Raw genomic sequence first — 22978 nt, 5'->3', positions numbered from 1 at the left:
TGGTTACCCTTATTAAACACAGTAGTGTGTACATGTCCATCCCAGACTCCCTAACTATCCCTTACCCTCATCCATCCCCCGGCAATGTAAGTTCATTCTCTAAGTCTTAACAGTATCTTCGTAGAAGCTTTAAGTTTTAAATTTTGATGAATCCAATGAATTCATTTGTTCTTATATGGACTGTGCTTGTTGAGCATTTTGTTGAACAAGGCAGGCGGTGACACAAGAGTCCTGCGAGTGTTTATTGAGGTGGGACTATATGCCAGGTGCCCTGAGCGCTGGGGGCTGGACGACCAATAAGACTCACTACGGCTCCCACTTAGTGGATGAGATGGAATCTGTAAATGCAGCATCCTGTAACTGTATAAGGGTCTTCCCTAGTAGCTCAGTTGGTAAAGAATGCCCCTGCAATGCAGGAGACCCCGGTTTGATCCCTGGGTCGGAAAGATCCGCTGGAGAAGAGATAGGCTACCCACTCCAGTATTCTTGGGCTTCCCTGGTGGCTCAGCTGGTAAAGAATCTGCCTGCAATGCGGGAGACCTCTACTCTCCGTGGCCTCCCCCTTGTTGCGTGTGTCAGAACTGTGGTCCCACCAGCCTGCAGCAGGTTGGCCTCGATGGACAGGGTTGGCATCTCTCTGGGGAAAACAGCGTGGAGAAAGGGGAGCCTGGGGCATCATAGAGATTGATGGGGCAGGTCCAACGTGTGGAAGGGGGGACCCGAGAGCCCCCCGGGGTCCTGCTAAACTCGGTAGGGGGCCCCGCACACAGGGCTGCCCTCTCCCTGTCTGTAAAACAAGCTCTGACAATGGTGGGTATCGTAGGTCAGACGCAGAAGGTGAGGAATGCTAGGCTCCCCGGAAAAGGCGGCCCCTCTCCCAGCTGGCTCTGGTGGGGATGTTCCCTCTCTTCTGAAAGCACAGAGGAAGTTGAGGAGTGATGCTGTGACCTTGTACTGCAGCCTGAACTCCCAGAGCTGTTCCTGAGCTGCTGTTGTCTGAGGCTCTGGGTTGTCTTTCTTTATCTATGTGTTTTTTTACGTATTTATTTGGCTGTACCAGGTCTTAGTGGCGGCACGCGGGACCTTTTAGTTGCGTCACGTGGGATCTCATTCCCTGACCGGGGATCAAACCCGGGCCCCTTGCATTGGGAGCTCAGAGTCTTAGCCACCGTACCTGCAGGGACACCCCTGGGTTGTCTTTAGAAGGACGCAGCCAGGACGTGTGTTTCCATCTGAGATGCCTGGTTTCCTTCTAGCAGCAGCTTTCTTTCCTCATCTCTTCCTCCTCCATGGAGAGCCCCCCGCCCCCTTAGTTAATCCCTGGGCGGGGAGGGGAGTGGGATGCTCTCTGCCTCTCGCTCGGGGGGGTGCATGAGGAGGGCAGGGAGCTCAGACCAGCTCCAGAGACACAGCGCGGGTGGCAGAGGCTCGGCCTGGGTGCTCGCCCAGCCCAAGGCCACCCTGGCCTGGCATGCCTGCCAGCCAGCCTGAGAGGCACCTCACACTCTGAAGGCCTGGCAGGCGGTGTCACGTGATGTGTTGAGTCAACAGAGTTGCAGGAGAGTCCTGCATGGAGTCCTGTGGCCGCGGCCGCCGCCAGCACCCCAGGGAGGGGAGGGGATGCCCCCACTGGCCGGCAGCCACCTGGCCTGCCAGGCGTCCAGCAGAGGGAGGCCAGAGCCGGCATTACACACCCCCACTAACCCGCTCCGGGCCAAGCCCCCGCCTCCTCCGCCTGCTGTGCTGGGCGAGGTTTTCCAGAGAAGTGGTTTGTGAACTGCTCCCGGGCCCACTGGCCACCCAACAGCCTGGCAGGCCAGTACACTCCCGGCGTGTCGAGGGCTGCACGTCTGGACACGACCACCGGCAACTTGAGGAGGGGATGGGGGCTCGGTGCCCTTCCTAGGCCCCACGGCCCACTCCATACAGAGTCCAGCATGTGGAAGAAGGGATCAGATTCTGGCTAAACAGCCCAGGATCCACCAAAAATGGGGCAGCCAAGCACAGCAGGAGGGGCCGCGTTCCACGAGCTCTGGGCTCCAATAGTCCACGCCGGTGTGGAGGTGGGGGTGCTGGCATCAAGGGTTCTCAGTGGTTCCTACATACGAATCGCAGAAAGTGCAGGAATAACTCAAGGTACAATTTCAGATTTTATAGAGTCTGCCCTGGGAGCTTCCGAGTGGCAGGTTTCCCCATTAGCTGGAATAATAAACAGGTGATGGACGATGGACAATCAGGAATTCCAAGGAGGGGCTGGAGGCAGGGCAGGGAAAACCTTGGGGGTTGGTGTCCCAGGCGCAGAGAGGGGAGGCCCAGCTTGGGGTCCCCGGTCAGCACGGGATGGGGGATGCCTGCAGACAGAGGCTCTGCTGGTGGAGACCTCTCTTGGAGAGGCTACTTCCGGGGTGGGGCGGGAGGTCTTGCCCCTCCCTGTACAGTAGGGTCGTCCTGGTTCACAGAGCCGATGCCAAGTGTGCCTCGTACCAGATCCAGCAATTTCCATCACAGCCAGGTCTTCCAGTACCAGGCATGCTGGCTTTGCCAGGACAATCTGCCTGCACGAGTCTGTTATACACAGGCAACTCTGCGAGGTCAAGGTTACAAAGCCTTGTCTGAACTAACATAGAAATCTGGTCCTGACCTAAGGCCACACCTGAGCAGGACAGGGCCCTAGGAGTGCTCCTGCCTAGAAATATTCTGGCCCCACCTGTGACCAGTGTCACAAAGCTTTGCCCCCACCCCCAGCTGGCGAGTAGGAAACCCCATGGCCTCCTGCCGAACTAGTGTCCTTCCCTTGCGTGCTCTCGGGAGGTGACAGTCACCAGACCAACCCTCCTCCTCTTCCTCTCCCAAACCTGAGTCAGGGCCATCCACTCCGCCCTCCACCCTGTGCAGCCTGTGGGGGCGTGTTGGGTGGCAGGGGGTACCCCCGTATCCCACCCTCCCACCTCTGAGTCCAGGCACCTGCCAGGCCCCCCATGGAACCACGTGCTCCTTCTTCTCACCCACACAGCAGGCCCCTCCCTGGACACTCATGCTGGTGAGTGGCAGCCTGAACCTCTCACAGCTCAGGGAAGGTGCCCCCTGGGAGTCTGAAGACCCCTGTCAATGACATGCCTGGCCCAGCTTGAGTCCCAGCCCTGGCCCACGGGCCTCCCCATTACCTCCCAGGGTCTGCCTCTCCTCCACCGTAAAAGGAGGTCATGGCACGTGTGTCCACTCAGGTCACCACGGCCATGTCCCCCTGGCCCCGATTCCCCCTGTAGCGTTCGGCGGAATTCATCTGTGTGGTACCGGAGGATGCTGGCTGATTTTGTGATCCCACAAAGATCATCATCAGAGGGCACTGAGGTAGCTATTTAACCTTTCTCCTACGTTGTCAAATCCTTAGTAAACTGGTTTTCAGAAACCGTCTTATATGGAAACTGGATTGCTGTAGAATCGCTCCTTCTTTTTTTTACCAGTATGTATTTATTTTGGCCATGCTGGATCTTCGTTGCTTTGGAGGCTTTCTCTAGTTGCAGAGACCTAGGGCTACTCTCTGGTTGCAGGATGTGGGCCTCTCATCTCAGTGGCACAGCATCTCAGTCTCCTGTTGCAGAGCACCGGCTCTAGGGTAGTCGGGCTTCAGTGGTTGTGGCTCCCGGGCTCTAGAGCTCAGGCCCAGTAGTTGTAGCTCACGAACTTAGTTGCTCCCCGGCATGTGGGATCGTCCCGCACCCGGGATGGAACCTGTGTCTCCTGCACTGGCAGGCGGATTCTTTACCACTGAGCCACCAGGGAAGCCCTAGAATGTCTCTCTCTTACAAAGCAGCTGAGGGTTTTTTGTTTTTTTTTTTTTTTCATTTCCCTTCTGGGAGAATTTGAGCTTCAGCATCAAAAGGCACATAGACTCTTATCTTATTGCTGTAGTGAAGTTGCTGGGGGCGGGCCATGAAGAAGGACACAGGACTCCAGGGGAGCTTGAAGAGGACACAGCTCCTCTAAAGGCAGACAGATGCCAGAGGTCAGATCACCCTGCTGGGGCCAAGCCAGAATCACCTCTGTGAGTGCCCACACCCTCCCCACCACTGTTTCTGGTTTATTTTCTTTTGCCAGTTCACCCACCCCAAAAGTCAACACGCCACAGCCAACCACGTAATAACCAGGTCCAGAATCCTGTCGGGCGTATGAGCCCCTGTGAAACTGCAGCTTTTCCTGCATTCCTTCTAGGAGAATAAGAACCTTAGAAAATGTCCTAAAAGAGTTGGTTTTCTGAAAGAATTTTTCACCTACTGCTTTATCATCAAAAATGATAAACTGACTCCAGAACGCTTGGAGAAAGCAATGGCACCCCACTCCAGTACTCTTGCCTGGAAAATCCCATGGATGGAGGAGCCTGGTGGGCTGCAGTCCATGGGGTCGCTACGAGTCAGACACGACTGAGCAACTTCACTTTCACTTTTCACTTTCATGCATTGGAGGAGGAAATGGCAACCCACTCCAGTGTTCTTGCCTGGAGAATCCCAGGGACGGGGGAACCTGGTGGGCTGCCGTCTCTGGGGTCGCACAGAGTCAGACACGACTGAAGTGACTTAGCAGCAGCAGCAGCAGCAGCAGCAGAACGACTTGGGTCTCCAACAGACTTTGAATAGTTTCTGTTATAAAAGATTATAAAACAGGCTCTTTGTGTCTATAAGCAAAACTTGCAGCCCCAAACCTTATTCCAAATTAATATATGAATTGAGAGGAAGCTCAAGCAGAGCCAAAGCCATCAGGTATAAAGTTATCCAGGCCCATTTCTAGAGAGAGTGTGTTAGTCACTCAGCCGCATCCAACTCTTTGTGATCCCGCATACTGTAGTCTGCCAGGCTCCTCTGTCCATAGGATTCTCCAGAGGATCTTCCATACCCAGGGATTGAAGCTGCGTCTTTTGTGTTGCAGGCAGAGTCTTTACCATCTGAGCCACCAGGGAAAAGAGTCCAGAAACTCTGGCTGCAGGAGTAATTTCCATCAGAGGTCAGTCAGGGAGCCTGGAATTCAGGAGGAAGAGAGTTTGCTGTCAAGGAAGGGGGCTGTGAGAGAGAGGGCTGAGCCTGCTGCCACGTGACCACCAAGAATGGGAACTAGAGTTACTTTAGAAGTCTCTTATCTGTAAAATGAGGAAGCTGGTTTGAGTGAATGGTTCAAAACTTGTCTGGCCACCTGAGTCACCTGGGGAACTTCAGAAATGCAGGTTCCCAAGCTCCACCTTGGACCGTGGTAAAGAACACGCCTCCCAATGAAGGAGATGCGGGTTCAATCCCTGGGTCAGGAAGATCCCCTGGAGAAGGGAATGGCAACCCACTCCAGTTTTCTTGCCGGGAGAATCCCATGAACAAAGAAGCCTGGTGGGTTACAGGCCATGGGGTTGCAGAGAGTCGGACATGACTGAGGGGCTGAACACACAGGCTTCACCTCGGACCCCCGCAACAGAATCTTTAGGCTCTGGGATGGGGTATTCTCCAAGCTGCTGGGTGATCCTGCTCGGTCAGGTTTGAGAACTGTGGGCTGAAACCGTGGCAACGGGCCCGGTGACTCAGACGCCCTGCCCCAGGGTGTTGGGTCAAACTCTGGGGATGGAGACCGAGAACTGCCCAGACAAGGGTTTTGAGAAAAGCCTTCCCATGGGAAAGGGAGGCAGAAAGGTATCCAGAGTTCAGTGAGAAAGTTATGGGGACTCTTCACAGGTATTCTGCCTAGAGCCTGAGAACAGGACACTGCCAGACTGGGACAAACCAGGACCACACACATGCTGGGGCCGGGGGTGGGGGGTGCCTAATCCATCCTCCTGAGCAAAGAGAAGCACCTGCTTCTTCTTTTTTTAAATATGTATTTATTTGGCTGCTGCACCAGATCTTAGAGCCTTAGTTACAGCACACAGGATCTTCCATCTTCAGTCGCGGCACGAGGGATCTCTAGTTGTGCTGTGTGAACTCTAGTTGCAGCACGTGGGATCTAGTTCCCTGACCAGGAATGGAACCCGGGCCCCCTCCATTGGCCCCACAGAATCTTAGCCACTGGACCACCAAGGAAGTCCCAAGAGCACCTGCTTCTGCACTGAGGGAGACCCCAGCCCACTGAGGCCAGAGAGTCTGGTTTCCCCTCACGGAGCATTCAAGCCCCAGAAAGTCCAGCTGCCACCGGAAGGGCCATAGCTGATCCCTTGAAGTCAAGAAGGACCGAGGGATCTCCCATCAAGGCTCAGACCTCAGGTTGGCCTGTGCCCAGAATGCACTGGGGTCTCATGTTTGGGTCCAGGTTTCCTAATGACCCAGCTTCGTGCTTTGACACGGAGCTCACACACCTTTGTGCTTCCAGGCTCCCGTGGGTTACCCTGGGAGGCCCTCCAGGGACGAGAGAGGTGAGATTGCCTTTCCTTCCAGAGTCCCCACCTCGGGGTATGCCCCCTCCCCTGTAGCTATCCTGCCCTGTCGAGTTGGCAGCTCTGGGCTGTATTTCACCCCATTAGGCACAGGGTGGGCACTGGCCATCCTGGACGGCCAGAGTGGAGGTCTGTGATCCGGGGATTTTCAGAAGCAGGACAGGTACCCATCTGCGGGCCTCGGCGCCGCTACCTGGACTGTGACTGCTTGTCTGGAGTGCTGCAGGCTTGCCTCCCAGCAGGACCTGGCTCAGGGCGGCCCCTCCCCTACATCCCCGCTGCATCCTCTCCGTGCCTGAGTGGTAGATGCTCGGACTGAGGCTGGTGAGGCCTAGAACAGGACCTGCGGACAAGCTCCAGGGAACTGGCTCTGCTTCTGTGGCTCTTCTTCTGCTTCTGGTGTCTCATGGATGTCAGCCCTGGATGCGGGGAGCACCCTGATGGATGTGTGTGCCCTGTACATGCGGACCACTCCCCACAGGGGAGACCAGACCCCGGCGTGTGCTCAGCTTGCTTGTCTTCTTTCTATTACCTGGGGCCTTCTGTCCTTTCTGATGTCCTTATCCGTGGCCTGGCTCCTTAGCCACAGGGGTCCCTGCGTCTCCCTGGCCGGGGCTACTGGTTTGACACACACTGTCCGTGTCGCCATCCCCCCATGACCCTCATCACCATCCACCACCCGTCCTAAGTCAGGATCAACTGGACTTCCCTGGTGGTCCAATGGTAAAGAATCTGCCCGCCAGTGCAAGGCACATGGGTTCGATCCCTGGTCCAGGAAGATCCCCATGTTCTAGTTAAGCCCACGAGCCACAACTCGGGAAGCCCCTGCAACAGGAAGCCCATGTGTGCAGCAGAGTAGTCCTGGTTGGCACAACTGAGGAAATGCACACAGCAAGGAAAACCCAGCCCCGCCAACAACGGATAAATACATGAAAATAGTACTATGATAACTGAATAAACGTTTTTTTTTAATGTCAGGAAGAACTAACTTTGTTGTTGTTGTTCCTCATCTCTGTGATGAGTCATTAGTTATTTTAAAGGCCACATGTTAGCAAACCTCCATGCAGGGTAAATCGAAAATTTGTGCTTCTCACTCCAGGCTCTTGGGACGGTGGTCAGCAAGGACATTTAACATCAGGAAGAAAATGATTTTTTTCATTTTGTTATTCTATGTTTCTGGGTATTTCAGACGATATGCATGAAGAAAGTTGGTGCTGCCCTGGGGGAGGGGACACCACATGTCAAGGGCAGCCCCCCTGCTCCCCCAACACACACACACACACACACACACACACACACACACACACACACACACACACACACACCGCACAGCCATCTGGTCGACCTGGCTTTTTTTTTTTTTTTTTTTTTTTTTTAAACCAAGCAGGGGGTTGGCTAGTGGTGAAACTAGGCCTAGAACTCAAGGCTCCCAAAACCCAGGGCTCTCCTCTGCACCCTTCTGCTGCCCTTGCTCACTTCCTTCCAGCAGCCCTGCTGTTCTCCTCTCTCCCCTCCTCTCCAGGCACGGCTCAGGCCAGCGTGGCCCGGCCCCGTGAAGTCACCAGCTCGTGGCTCCCTGGTGTCTGGTGTGGCTGCCAGGCGTCGCCTCTGTTCACTCATTGGGCCTGTTCACTGGCCCTGGCTGCGGCCCTGGGAGACGCGGGGCCATTGTTCAGTCTCGGAGGTGGTGGCAGGGCTAACAAAGTCCTCGAGGGCCGGGGGGAGTGCGGGAGCGCCTTCCCAGAAGAGCAGAACGGGAGCGCCTGTCGGGGCTTCTCAGTTATGTCGCCACAGCCCTGTCCCGTCTGAGCCCCTTCGAAAGCCGCCTCAACTGGGGGCAGATCCGGTTCCTTCTCGAGTCGAGCCCTTGCTGGTGTTTCCGTGGGGCCTCCTGGCCCCTCCAGCCTCCTCTCTGAGCTCCCCCTGCTCTGGGCTCACGGCCACTTGACTCTTAGTGCTCACCGCGTGATGCTGTTGCTGTGCATTTGGGTTGAGTCCTATTCCGTTTCCTCCAACCAGACTGGAAGGTGGGACTCGTCCACTGTACCTTGACCTGGCCCAGAGCTGCTGGCTGTTCAGACACCGGCTTCTCCTGGGAGCCTGAGCTTGGCAGTTTATCTTACGATTAAGAAAATAAATCGGTCTGTTTGATGGTAATGGAGGATTTTGTCAGCATCGCCCCATTTTCCTCTCTATGAATGGTGATGCCAATATTCAAAAAAGGGGGAAAAATGTTAGGAATATCATTCTTACCCACTCCCCTCTTCCTTCCTTTAGGCAGTTTTCCCCTCACTGGTGAAAGTGAGTGCAAGTGTTAGGTGCTCAGTTGTGTCCAACTCTTTGTGACCCCATGGACTGTAGTCTGCCAGGCTCCTCTGTCTGTGGAATTCTCCAGGCAAGAATACTGGAGTGGGTTGCCATTTCCTCCTCCAGGGGATCTTCCCGACCCAGGGATGGCAACCAGGTCTCCTGCATTATAGGCGGATCCTCTTCCGTCCGAGCCACCAAGGAAAGGGGCATAAATGTGATCAGAAGACCCCTCTCTGTTGAAATTCTCTCTGCTCTTTCTGGCTGGCACGGAAGAGAAACCCTCTTTGAAGACGCCCATCCCCACCCCATAAGGCTGCCCCGCTCCCCTCCGGCAGTAACCCCACCTTCCCTCCAGGCACTCAAGCTTCCCAAGCTCCCCCTCCTCTTAGCCTCTGAAACCCCACTTTCTGGAAGGGTGATTCACGCACCCAAAGTGTGATTCTAAGTCTTTGTGTTCTTTCTCTGGGTGATTTCCCAGTGTCATTGTGGCAAAATGGGACCTCTGCCATCCGCTCACACCAGTGAGTGATTTCTGTAGTCCCCAGTCTCTTCACCTGGGAAATAGGGTCGTAAACCCGCCCCCTGTCTCTTGGGGATGGGGGGCAAAGGAAGCAAGAGTGTACCCCAGCACTTTGTGACTGGTAAGATGGTATCGTAAGACTCTACCCTGAGAGGTGTGTCAGGCTGCAGTGCAGAGAAGGGGCATGTTTTGGGTTCTAGCAGAGTTCTTGCCCTGTGTCCTAAGCTACACACGTTCCTAACCCACACATCATGTCACCTGTCCCGTCCCCCCCAGGTCCCCCTCCCAGCTCTGAAGTCCAGGTATCATCCTGTATCCCCCATAGGACTCAACTCCTCTGGGAAGGGAGGAGAGCCCGCAGGAAAGCCAGGTGGAAGGTGGACTAACCTCTCGACATTAGAAAGAGCTCCATGAGAGGAGCTTTCTTGAGGGCCATGGAGTTCCTTTCAGTTCCCCCGTTTCCACCTCCGGATGGCAAGTCCACCATCTTCTCCTCAGTGCGGGCGGCTCTACACAGCTGTGTCGAGGGCGCGTCCTCTGAACATCCCTCTTGTCCTCCATGGGGACCCAGTCACACTTGTCCCCGTGCTCATGGGACAAGCCCCAAGGGACACAGAAGCCGCCATCTAGGCTTTAAGGAGTGCTTTCTAATACCTTACACTTGAGAAGGGAACACGCTCTCTCAAAGAACTAGCCAGGAGTTCCACCAGCTCTGAAAGTCCCCCTGCAGCAGAGGAGGGGGGCTTATCCTGAGGACTGGATAAGCCCAGTCCAGTCTAAGCGGGACAGCATCTCGTGCAGAGAAGGAGAAGTGGGGGGCGTTGGGGGAGCCTGGACGGAGCAGCCCGGCCCTCCATCCTTTCCATGGAGAAACCCCATCAGGTCTCCAGCACACACCCCAGAGTGCAGGGAACACCCCAGAGAGACACAGGAAGGTCCTTGCATCCAGGGACCCGGGCCAGAGTGGGGAGCAGGGACCATGACACTTCTCACTGGACCACCGTGGCCCTGGGAGTCGGTCCGTTCCCGACCACTGTTCGGCCATCGCTGCAGCCAGTGAAGGACACGCCACCACCCCTGGGGCCCCAGGGCGTCCACACACAGGACAGCACAGGGGCTTCCTTCTCCCGGTCGGTCCACCTGGACCCAGCCTCACTCCTGCCGGACTGTGGGTATCACCCACAGTCGGCCCCCTCCTGCCCTGTCTGCCCTGCAGAGCTGCTGGACTCAAATCTCTCCCTCCTCAGGGTCCTCACTCTCCACCCTCCCTTCCCCACTCCCCCAACCCCTCCTCCAAGTGGGCCTTGCTTCTAAAACCTTTGGTGTGAACCTTTTTTCAAAAGAGCTTGGGGTCTTGCTCCTAGGGGCTTTTCACGTCATAAGCCTGGAGACCTTCAGGGGCACGGGGACAGCAGTCTACCTCCTCCTTTCCCTGGAGCTCCTCCCTGGTCACCCTGGGGGCTGAGATCTCTGCTTGGTGTGGTGGTTCCTGGGATCACGGGGTCCCTGGAAAAAGACCTGGTTACTCCCAGTGCTCCCATCTAGGAAGTATGGGAGGGAAGGTTCCAGCCCAGCTTGAGCCTTGGCTCTGCCCCCTTCTGTCTCCCTGCCTGTTGGGGGGGGACTCTGACCATGCACCTGCCCCCTGTCCGGGTCAGCGCTGGGCGGATGATGAATTGGGGCAGGGAGGAGAAACGTATGCATGCTTCCCAGGTGGCCCGCCTGCCAGGGCAGGAGACACGATTCAATCCCTGGGTTGGGAAGATCCCCTGGAGGAGGAAATGGCAATCTACTCTCCCATTCTTGTCTGGAGAATCCTATGGACAGAGGAGCCTGGCAGACTGCAGTCCATGGGGTCACAAAGAGTTGGACATGACTGGGCAACTGAGCACGCATGAGAAACTTGCCTGTTTTCATCTGGTTTGGTTTGGCGTGAAGCAGCCTGTTGTTCACTGGTAGGCCTGGTACAGATGAGATGGGCTGAGGCTCATAGGGCCACAGAGTCAGGAGCGGGGGATGGAATGAATCGGGAGGTGGTCTGGGGGTGAGGATGGAAGCAGAAGAAGGAACACAGGTGCACAGGGCTGGCGAGCAGAGGAGTCTGGACGGGGTAGAGCAGGTAGGCACAAGCCAGGGTAGGCTCTTGGCTTGTAGGATGATCAGTCTTTGTCAAGGTCAAAGGGAGCAAGAGGGTGGCCCTGGGACCGTGTTTACTGACGTCTTTGGCCTGCATGCCTATTGTATTTTTAAATAATTTAGAAATTGTATTCAGTTACCTATAAATGTGAGAGACCAGACCCAAATCCAGAGTCCGCCTGTCTTGGAAACAAATCAATATCAGGCAGCATTACTGTATTGTTTCCTAGAGCTTCCATAACAAAGTAGCCCAAACTAGGCAGCGTAAATCCACAGGGGTTTATTCACTCGTAATTCCACAGGCTGGAAGTCTGAACCAAGGTGTCAGCAGGACCACACCCTCTCTGAGACTCTGAATAGCCTCCCACCTTGCCGCCTCTCACTTCCTTTTTCCTTTTTCCAGTATTACTGAGAAATAATTGATGTGCGTCACTGTATATGTTTAAGGCATACAGCATGGTACTTTGAATTGCTTATATTGTGAAAGGATGATCACAGTGGGTGAGCTAACACCCCTCATCTCTACGGAAACAAGAAAAAGAAATGAAAAAGAAGGACTTTCTCCTTGTGAGGAGAGAGCTCTTAGGAGTCGTCTTAACTTTCCTGCGTGTCATACAGGAGTGTTAACTACATCATCATTTTGTACATTGCATCCCCGGCGGTTAGTTATCTGATCATTGGAAATTTGGACCTTTTGACCAACCGCCTCCAGTCTGCTGGCTTCTGATGGTTGCCAGCAGCGCTTGGCATTCCTTGGCTCATGGAGACATCACCCCAGTGTCTGCCTCCGTCATTATGTGGCCTTCTCCTCTGTGTGTATCTGTGTCTTCTCCCCTTATAAGGATACTGCACATGCAGTTAAGAGTCCAGCCTGTTTCAGTATAATCTCAGCTCGATTCTGTCTGCAAAGATCTATTTCCAAATAAGGTCACATTCATAGGTACTGGGGGTTCGGACTTTAACTTATCTGTTTGGGGGACTCCATTCAGCCATAACCACGATCTTACAGCATAATCAGGCAGGTGTGAGTGACAATCGCCTGCCTGAGACAGGCCTCCAGGATTGCACAAAGCCTGTGGACGTGTGCAGCCTCTCACTCTGGGCAGATTCATGTCCGGGTCTCCTGCCAGTTCTTTGTCCCCCGCATCCCACCCACTGCTTCCTGGTTCCAGTCCTATCCAAGTCTTCACTCCACAAGGCCCTTCCTTCCCAAAGCCACCCCAGCGATCATCTTCACAGTGATTCTAGCTCTTGCACACCCACAGTGGCAGCTTTCACATCACACATTTTGACAGTAACAGCGTGTCTGGTCTGGTCCTTGGTGTAGTTACGTGACTTCTGACCTTCATCTCTGCTGAATATGAACTTCCTTATGTCTTATCCCAAGGACTACGGGATCCACTCCACACTCTCGACACCATGCTTTGTAGGGGAGGGAGGGGAGATCCAATAGTCTTGGACTAAATATGAAAATCACATCTGACAAGTGTGTATAAGTCTTATCACCTGACAACTTCTGAACTGTCCCTGTCACAGCAAGGGGGACTCTGCCCACAACTCAGGTTGGGTGGGGCAGGGATTTCTAGACACAACCAATTCCAAGGGATTAGAAGTAGTTTACGCAAGCTTGTCCCCAACATTCAGAATTGAATCATTTAGATTCTTGCCATGTGAGACTCTCAGCACTTGCAGCTGGGAGCCCTTTTCTCCATGTCAGCAAATCGCTCACACCCTTTGTGGTTCCTCCTCTACCCCAGGCCTCTCTTCCTCTCCGTCAACACCCACCCAAGTGGCCAAGCAGCACACGTTCCCTCTCGAGTCCTACAAGCAAGAGCCTGAGCGACTGGAAAATCGCATCTATGCCTCCTCTTCGCCTCCGGACACAGGCCAGAGGTTCAGCCCATCCTCCTTCCAGAGTGCAGCCAGGCCTCCATCAGCATCACCGACACATCCTTCTCCCTCCAAATCTGTAAGTCTGGGCCTCCTCCTGGGGGCCAGGCCGCCGGGCGTGGGAGGGAGGGCAGAGTCTGGATATAGCTGAAGCTAAGGCTGGGCACTGCTGACATCTTGGGTGTATTTTATCATAAATCACAGACTAAGAAAAAAAAGTGGTGAGAGCACAATTGTTGATGTTGTTCAGTTGCTAAGCCATGTTTGACTCTTTGTGACCCCATGGGCGGTAGCACACCAGGTTTCCCTGTCCTTCACCATCTCCCGGAGCTTGCTCAGACTTGTCCACTGAGTCATTGATGCCATCCATCCATCTCATCCTCTGTCATCCCCTTCTCCTTCTGCCTTCAGTCTTTCTCAGCATCAGGGTCTTTTCCAGTGAGTCAGCTCTTTGCATCAGGTAACCAAGGTGTTGGAGCTTCAGCTTCAGCATCAGTCTTTCCAATGAACGTTCAGGGTTGATTTCCTTTAGGATGGACTGGTTTGATCTCCTTGCAGTCCAAGGGACTCTCATAAGATCACAGTAGGCAAGTGGACATCAAATGGACAGTAGCTTCTGGAACATGGCCAGGAAAACTTTTTTGCTCTCTTAGCTTCTTTTTAAAAATCAGTTATTGAAAGCTTTATTTGAATTTGTTGTGATTGGGATACTAAAGTAAAAAGTCATAGGCAAAGCAAAAAAATATTTTTTTTTTTTTAATAAAAATTTTATTCTAGCTTTTTAAGATTTAGAGTCTGACATCATTTGACTTGGGAAGCGGTCTTGGAAAGATGAGCCTTTCCAAGCAGACTGGGTTAGTGAAACGGGTGTCTGCATCCTTCAGAGGCTCAGAACTAGTGGATATGAATGGAGGAGGATGGCTTAACGCCAGCCCTTAAACACTCTGCATTTTAACACCATGGGCCTGAGCGTGGGGACCAGCATCGCCGCCTCCTACTTTGTGTTGGGACCACAGACGTGCACTATCACTCCTGTGCCCAACAAGGATGTAAAAACCACATCACTGAAGTCTTTGCATATGGATGTAACTAGTCTAGGCAGTGTGGTATTAGTTTCCAGCAGCTGCTGTAACAAAGGGGCACAAACTGGGGGGCTTGAAACAACAGGAAGCCATCATCTCATGTTCTGGAGGCTGGAAGCCTGAGATCAAGGTTTTGGTAAGACCGTGTGCCCACGGAAGTCTCGGGGCGGCAGGGCGGGGCAGAGCCTTCCTTGTCTGCCCAGCTTCCAGGAGCCCCAGAGTTTTCTTGGTTTGTGGCAGCTTTCTTCCAGTCTATGCTTGCATCTTCACTTGCTGTGTTTCCTCGGGCTCTGTTTGTGTCCAGATTTTCCTCTTATAAGAACATCATTCATATTGGATTAGGATCCAACTTGGTGGCTCAGACAGTAAAGAATCTGCCTGCACTGCAGGAGACTTGGGTTTGATTCCTGGGTTGGGAAGGTCCCCCAGAGACAGGAATGCCAACTCACTCCAGTATTCTTGCCTGGAGAACCCCATGGACAGAGGAGCCTGGTGGGCTACAGTCCGTAGCCCAAAGAGTCAGATACAACTGAACAACTAATGCTAACTCAGTATGACCGCTTTATACATAGATAGGTATATCCTTGGCTACACCAGGTCTTAGTTGCGGGATGTGGGGTCTAGTTCCCTGACCAGGGATTGAGCCCAGGCGGCCTGCGTTGGGAGTGGAGTCTTAGCCACTGAACCGCTGAACCTCCAGGGAAGTCCCTGGATTTTTTTTTTTTTAAGATTTATTTATTCTTGGGTGTGCTGGGTCTTTGTGGCTGCACGTGGGCTCTCTCTCGTTGCCGTGAGAAGAGGCTGCGCTTCGTTGCGCTCTGTAGGCTTCTCACTGCTGTGGCTTCTCTTGCTGTGGAGTGCGATCTCTAGAGCGTGGGCTCTGTAGCTGCAGTGCACGGGCTTTAGTTGCCCCGAGGCATGTGGGGTCTTCCTGGACCAGGGATTGAACCCGTGTCCTCTGCATCGGCAGGCAGGTTCTTAACTGCTGGATGACCAAAGAAGCCTGACTTTTTAAAAAAATAGTTATTTATTTGGCTGCCCCGAGTCTTAGTTGCAGCATATAGAATCTAGTTTCCTGACCAGAAATTGAACCCAGCCCCCCAACATGGGGAGCACAGACTCTTAGCCACTGGACCACCGGGGAAATCCCAGGACGATTTATAATCTCTTTATAACTTAATTATCTCTGCAAAGAGCCGATTTCCAAACAAGGTGGCATTCATGGGTGTTAGTGGTCAGGACCTCACAAAGCTTCTTGGGGGACACCATCTAACCATAACGCTTGCTGCCTTTGGGAAGAAAGAAGATGTGTTAGTCTGGCGGAGAACCTACCACGAGTCTTCTCCTTGTTTGTCCGGTGATTACTTTATTAGATGTAAGCTTAGAAGAGTATTGTTTTAAGTGCTGAGGGATAAAATGTAAGGTATTGTCTCTGCCCTCTGGGGCTTACGGTCTTACTGGGAACAGAATAACACTCAGATAAAGCAGTTAAATCAAAGCGGAAAGTAGGTTGGGTGGGGATCAGGCGGGAAACAAATAGTCCACGCTGCAGGGGGGTGGGAAGGGGAAAATACTGGTGTCTGATGAGGGTAAGGAAGGAAGACTTGGGTGACTGTAGGGCTCAAATCGGCAGGAGAGGTGAGATAGGGCCTTCTGGCGGTGGGGCAGGGTGGCACTGTCTGGGGGTTCCTGGTGGAGATTGGAAACAGGAAGACCAGGAGGCCCCTTAGCACTCAGGGCCCAGGAGGAAGGTCATCCATGTTCCTGGGTGTGAATGAGAAGAGATCTTGAGGTTTCTGCTGTCCCAGGCATTTAGCGCAGAGACTTGGTCATAGAGATACTAGAACAAATGTGTCCAAAAAAAGGGATCATGAGGTAACTGAAGGTTATCAAAAGCAGGGAGCTGCTACTTCCCTTGGGCTGGAGGGATGCGAGGAAACCCCATCAGGTGGGGGGTGGGACCAGTGTGTCTGCCTGGCAGGAAGGAGCTGGGGCCGCAGAGGAGGAGCAGCCACTGGCCTGAGCGGCTGTTGGAGGCAGAGGGATAGGAAGCCTGGCATCTCCGTGGCTTCCTGCCCTCCACCCTGTGCCCAGCCTGCCGAGAGGCTGGTGGGCCCAGAGACCTGAGAGGGAGCCAGCAGGGGACAGGAGATGGGAGCCGAGAAGGGAGTGACCGGCAGAGAAGCCAGGATGGAGGAAGTCTGTTCAAAGCATCGGCTTCTTCTCCCGGACCCGGGATGACGGACAGGTCAGCCCAATGGGAAAAGAGACACTGATTTGAATCGGATGTGGTTATTTGGGCTTTAGATCATTTGAAGTGATGGTGCAGACGCAGACACGGGGTTTTTCCACGATTTCATAAGTTCTGTGTGCAGACCGAGCCCACAGCCTTTCCCACCTTAAATGAGAGAGCATTCAGAGGACGTTTTAAATCTGCTTTCAGTACCCCTTCCCCGACCCCTGATTGTGAGTAGACAGTGATATTCTTTTTTTTTTTTAACCTTTCTTTTTTATTTTTTAAATTATGAAAATATGATAACACATTTATAGAAAACTTGGTAAATACATAACAAAGTTACATGTATTTCACAATATATTACAGTTGTTTGTTAAGTAGATAAATGAAGATGTTTAGTTGCAGTTTCAATATCAAACTCTCAGAAATCAATAGAATGAATGTACAAAGAAGTAGTAGGGCTTCCGAGGTGGCTCAGATGGCAAAGAATATGTCTGCAACGCAGGAGACCCGGGTTCAATGCCTGGGTTGGGTAGATCCCCTGGAGAAGGGAATGGCTACCCACCCCAGTATTCATGCCTGGGAAATCCCATGGACAGAGGAGCCTAGTGAAAGTCGCTCAGTCATATCTGACTCTTTTAGACCCCATGGACTATACAGTCCATGGGATTCTCCTGGCCAGAATCCTGGAGTGGGTAGCCTTTCCCTTCTCCAGCGGATCTTCCTGACCCAGGAATCAAACCAGGGTCTCCGCAATGCAGGCAGATTCTTTACCGACTGAGCTACAAGGGAAGCCCCGTAGGTATATTTTACCACATTTAAAAAAAAAGAAAAGATCCAGTCAACAGTACAATGTTTATAAAGCTTGAGCTTCAGAAATTCAGGGTGATCACCCGAGATTCCCCACTTATGTTTTGAAATGATATGTTTCAGATTGGAAGGCAGTGTTCCACTGGCTATGAACATTAAACAGGAGCCTTAATCATGTTTAAGTTTTATCACACAAGGCCTCCAGGGGCTCCTTCAAGCATACTGGTCACAACCCCTGCAGCTGTGTTTGGCCCTGGTCTCTGCTTTCAGCAGCCTTTGGCAGGAGGGCTGGTGATGGATTCGGGTTCATCTAAGTGTTTCTTTATAATTGGATTATGTTGAATGTCCTCATGTGCTAAATTCCTTAAGAGCTTGGCTGATTTCATGCATTTGGTTACCGGCAAAATCTTTATAGAGGAATGTGAGTTGCTTAAAGGCTTCTATCTGCTTGAAAGTATTTAGATATAATTTATCTCTGCCTTTTGGAATAAAAAGACACTTACTGTAAACATCGACCATGAAGATCACTTTTATAAACTTTGTTCCCATGAATTTTATTCTAAAATTAGAAAGGGGATGAGGGCAATGAATTCGTCTTTGTAGAAGTACTCATTTTATTGTTTATTTACTCAGCAAATATTTATTAAGCAACTGTTGGGTGACAGACACTGGGCTCGGGAAGGTTGATGGGTTGACAAGTGTGTGAGTGGCTCTCATGAGGCAGAGATGGTATTCTCTTCATCTATTAGCAGCACTTTATGCTTGGGAGGGGTTTGATAAATAGCTCAGCACTCACTGAATAAAGGTTTTCCCTGGTAGCTCAGCTGGTAAAGCATCTGCCTGCAATACAGGAGACCTGGGTTCTATCCCTGAGTTGGGAAGATGCCCTGGAGAAGGGATAGGCTACCCACTCCAGTATTCTTGGGCTTCCCTGGTGGCTCAGCTGGTACAGAATCTGCCTGCAATGCAAGAGACCTGGGTTCGATCCCTGGGTTGGGAAGATCCCCTGGAGAAGGGGACGGGTATCCACTCCACTATTCTGGCCTGGAGAATTCCATGGACTGAGGAGCCTGGTAGGCTGCAGTCCATGGGGTCACAAAGAGTTGGACATGATTCAGTGACTTTCACTTTCACTGAACAAAAGGAAGGAGCTTTTATCTATCTGAGGTGGTAGTGTTGTTTAGTCTCTCCATCATGTCCAACTTTTTGTGACCCCATGGACTGTAACCCACCAGGCTCCTCTGTCCATGGGATTTCCCAGGCAGGAATACTGGAGCGGGTTGCCCATTCCTTCTCCAGGGGATCTTCTTGACCCAGGGATCAAACTCGTGCCTCCTTCACTGCAAGTAAATTCTTTACCACTGAGCCACCTGGGAAGCCCAACTTGGGGAGGGGGGTTCAGTTCAGTTCAGTCGCTCAGTCGTGTCCGACTCTTTTCAACCCCATGAATCGCAGCACGCCAGGCCTCCCTGTCCATCACCAACTCCCGGAGTTCACTCAGACTCATGTCCATCGAGTCAGTGATGCCATCCAGCCATCTCATCCTCTGTCGTCCCCTTCTCCTCCTGCCCCCAATCCCTCCCAGCATCAGAGTCTTTTCTAATGAGTCAACTCTTCGCATGAGGTGGCCAAAGTACTGGAGTTTCAGCTTTAGCATCAGTCCTTCCAAAGAAATCCCAGGGCTGATCTCCTTCAGAATGGACTGGTTGGATCTCCTTGCAGTCCAAGGGACTCTCAAGAGTCTTCTCCAACACCACAGTTCAGAAGCATCAATTCTTTGGTGCTCAGCCTTCTTCACAGTCCAACTCTCACATCCATACATGACCACAGGAAAAACCATAGCCTTGACTAGACAGACTTTTGTTGGCAAAGTAATGTATCTGCTTTTGAATATGCTATCTAGGTTGGTCATAACCTTCCTTCCAAGGAATAAGCGTCTTTTAATTTCATGGCTGCAGTCACCATCTGCAATGATTTTGGAGCCCAAAAAAATAAAGTCTGACACTGTTTCCACTGTTTCCCCATCTATTTCCCATGAAGTGATGGGACCGGATGCCATGATCTTCATTTTCTGAATGTTGAGCTTTAAGCCAACTTTTTCACTCTCCACTTTCACTTTCATCAAGAGGCTTTTTAGTTCCTCTTCTCTTTCTGTCATAAGGGTGGTGTCATCTGCATATCTGAGGTTATTGATATTTCTCCCGGCAATCTTGATTCCAGCTTATGTTTCTTCCAGTCCAGTGTTTCTCATGATGTACTCTGCATATAAGTTAAATATAGACAGGTAAATAGTTACAAGAGAATTTGATAAAACTGTGCATGGGAGAAAATTCCTAGTCCTGTCTTGGGGAGTGGAAAAGCCAATCCCGGAGGAAGGAAGTGGAAACTTTTTTCAGCAGCAGAGAGCAACAATCAACTCTGCATCTTAGGATGATCCCCGTGGTTGGGTGTGGAAATGAGACCGGATGTGGGTATAGCAGTTCAGATGAGATGCCATGTGAAATGATCTGGGCCTGGTAGCAGCTGACAGTGGAAAGAAGGGGAGGGGACTGGTGTTAAAATGTAAAGAGCTATTTAAGAGGTTAGGTTGAAATGGATTTGGTATGCAGCGACTGATTAGTTGAGGGGACAAAAGAGAAGAGTCAAGGATGACTGCAAAGATTTTGCCTTGGGAAACTGGATGGATGGTGGTTGCATTTTCTGGGATAGGGAACAGAGGAAGAGGCAGGCTGTGTGCAGGTGTGTACGTGTGTATAAGTACACACACATGTGTGTTAGCTGGTGGTGGTACAACAAGGTGCCCAGGGGATAATTAAATGCAGGTGTCCAAAGTGCCATTGGATATTGAATCTGGAGCTAGAAATTAAGATTTTTGCTTATTTGTTTTTATTTATTTGTTGGCTGTACCACACAGCTTGCAAGATCTCAGTTCCCCGACTGAGGATTGAACCTAGGCCCTAGCAGTGAAAGCCCTAAGCTTTAGGCAACCAGGGAACTCCCCTGGAAATTAAGATTTTTTTAATCATCAGAATGTAAATGGTAACCCTTACCATGATAGTAGATGAAATAATCCAGAGGGATGTATAGTAGGTGAGAAGAGAGCCAGAAAAACGTGGGTATTTGAAGGACAAAGGAAAGGATTCCGAATTATCTAGAAAACAGGCAGAAAACCAGGCAAATGCAGCATCACGGAAGCACAAGGACTGTGTTTTGTGGCGTATCACGCATTTGGAGGGCACGGTCAGTGACGTTCCTGGCCGTGGGATGTAAGGACTGAGGTCATCTGTAACCTTGGCAGGAGTACTTCCAATGGCAAGGTCAGGAGCAGAAGCCATGTGATGTGGGTGAACGATGAAGAGCTGAAGACGTGGAGGCCTTAGTGTAGAAAACTCTTTCCAGGATCCTGGCTTTGAAGGGGAGGAGATGGGGCTGCAGCTGGAAGAATGAAGGTGATGGTTTGTTCCCATAAAGGGGAATAGATTTAAACACCAACAGGGAAAGAGTTAGTAGGAAGCAAGCAGTTAAAGATAGAAGGAGGGACTTCCCTGGTGGTCCAGTGGTTAAGACTTCCAGTGCAGGAGGTATGTGTTCGATTCCTGGTCAGGGAACTAAGATGTCACACACCAAAGCATGGCAAAAAAAAAAAAAAAAAAAAAAGAAGGGAAAAGCAAGCATGCCATCTGTGCTTGTAAAGGAAACAGGTGAATTTTCTTAGGAGGTGGGAGCATGTGATGGGGGTATTTGTCTTGAACCGAAGGAAGACTCGGGAATCCCTGGTGGCTCAGTGGTAAGGAACCCAGCTGCTGGTGCAGGAAGCACAGGTTCGATCCCTGGGCCTGGAAGATCCCCTGGAGGAGGGCATGGCAACCCACTCCAGTATTCTTGCCTGGAAAATCCCATAGACAGAGGAGCCTGGTGGGCCACAGTCCATGAGGTCACAAAGAGTCGAACACAACTTAGCGACTAAATCATCCAGCAAAGGAAGAAACGTCTTTTAGGGGGTTGAAAATTTTATGTGCAGGTGTTAAAGTGATCAGTACTTATCCAATTTCCTTTCTACAGTCACTCCATGCACCCCCTGTTTTCTTCTTTGGAATTTCACTCCTGACTTGTGTCTTGAATCAGAGTCCCTAGAAGCAGAGCCCGAGATGGGGCTTCAGGTGCAAGCGTGTTTATTCATTACAGAGAGCTCTCAGAAGAAAAATCTAAGGAGCCGGGAAAGGAAGGAGCAAAGCAAGGGTGTGGCTTCAGATGAGGTTGAGCCTCAGCTGTTCAACAGGGGAGCTCTGCCGTATAAACTGCCCCAGGAGGTGCTCTGCCTCAGGGCGAGGAAGCTGAGCTTTTATATCTTTTTTTTATATTTATTTTTATTTATTTGGCTGCTCCAGGTCTTAGTTGTGGAACATAGGATCTTAAGTTGCAGCATATGGGGCCTAGTTCCCTGACCAGGGATTGAACCCAGGCCCTTTGCACGGAGAGTGTGGAGTCTTAGCCACTGGACCACCAGGGAAGTCCCTGGGCTCTTATTATCTTTATATGAAATGGTTGCCATCAGCTCTGGGATGCCCTGGGTGAGGAAAATGCACCTGCCAGCTGGGATGGCGCTTACAGGGCAGTCCTGTAAGGAGGTTGCAGGTTTGGGCCATTAGCAGCAGCCCCCTGCTGCAGCCTGGAGTCCCAGCCCACCAGTGACAAGGACCCCAGGACACCTGCCGCAGCCTGGAGTCTCTGATGCCTCCTCTCCCGCCTGCTCGATTCCCATGGCCAGCAAGGTTGGGTCCTGCGTCAGTCTTCCCACCGCTGCATAACAAACCTCCCCCACACTTAAGACAACAGCCATTGATTTAGCTCACCATCCTGTGGGCCAGCAATTTGGGCCGGGCATTCTTCTGGTCCTGACTGTGCTTACTCACCCATCTGTGGTCACTTAGCAGGTCACTTGGGGACTGGCTGGACCAGAGTGGCCTCGGCCAGAACAGCTTGTGTCTGTTCCATGCGGTCTCCTCCTGCAGTCGGGTAGACTGGGCGTGCTCTCATGACTGTGATGGGGCTCCCCACGACAGGGAGGTCTATCCAAGGCTTCTTGAGGCCGGACTCAGAATTGGGGCTCTGTAGCTCCTCCCACCCTGGGGTAGAACCTATGTGCTCTCCCGTTGGGTCTGGGCCTGTGGATTCTTTTGGCTGACAGAACACATCAGAAGTGACCATCATATGGCAGGGGCTTGGACACAGGGTGTGGGCCAGTTCTGAAATCTACCTTCTTTCTTATCCCTTGATTCCAGCAGCTGGGTCTGCAGGTGAACACGTGACATGCTTGAGTCTAGAGGCTCATGTATCTATATTTAAGGAGTCTAATTTAGATGCTGTACCTCGATGAGAGTAACTTCCTGTTAAGCAGACTGCTGCAGTTTGTGTTCCTGGAGAAATAGAGACTCTACGGTAGAGATTCCTGTGCAGGATGTTTATCGGGCCGTCCTCTTAGGATCGACACCTGTGGGAGGAAGGAGGGAGGAGGGATGGGCAGAGAGAGAAGCTACGGTGAGGTGCCATCTCAACACAGTCCTCCCCAGACCTCGGGGAGCACCTCCCAG

At 52.0% G+C, this 22978-nt stretch overlaps 1 protein-coding gene across 4 annotated transcripts in view; it reads left to right on the top strand.

The window, feature by feature from the left end:
* Positions 1–22978, top strand: part of PRKAG2 (protein kinase AMP-activated non-catalytic subunit gamma 2) — a 309748-nt gene that overhangs the window by 184431 nt on the left and 102339 nt on the right. For all 4 annotated transcript variants that reach the window (XM_055591312.1, XM_055591310.1, XM_055591311.1 and 1 more), the window contains one exon: positions 13127–13338. In XM_055591312.1, the coding sequence (XP_055447287.1) occupies positions 13127–13338 (212 nt within the window). The remainder of the gene's footprint in view (positions 1–13126; positions 13339–22978) is intronic.

The sequence above is a fragment of the Bubalus kerabau genome, chromosome 8, assembly GCF_029407905.1.
Source record: "Bubalus kerabau isolate K-KA32 ecotype Philippines breed swamp buffalo chromosome 8, PCC_UOA_SB_1v2, whole genome shotgun sequence".
NCBI lineage: Eukaryota > Metazoa > Chordata > Mammalia > Artiodactyla > Bovidae > Bubalus > Bubalus kerabau.
Note: the sequence above shows the minus strand (reverse complement) of the source record. Positions and strands in the feature narration are given on the sequence as shown.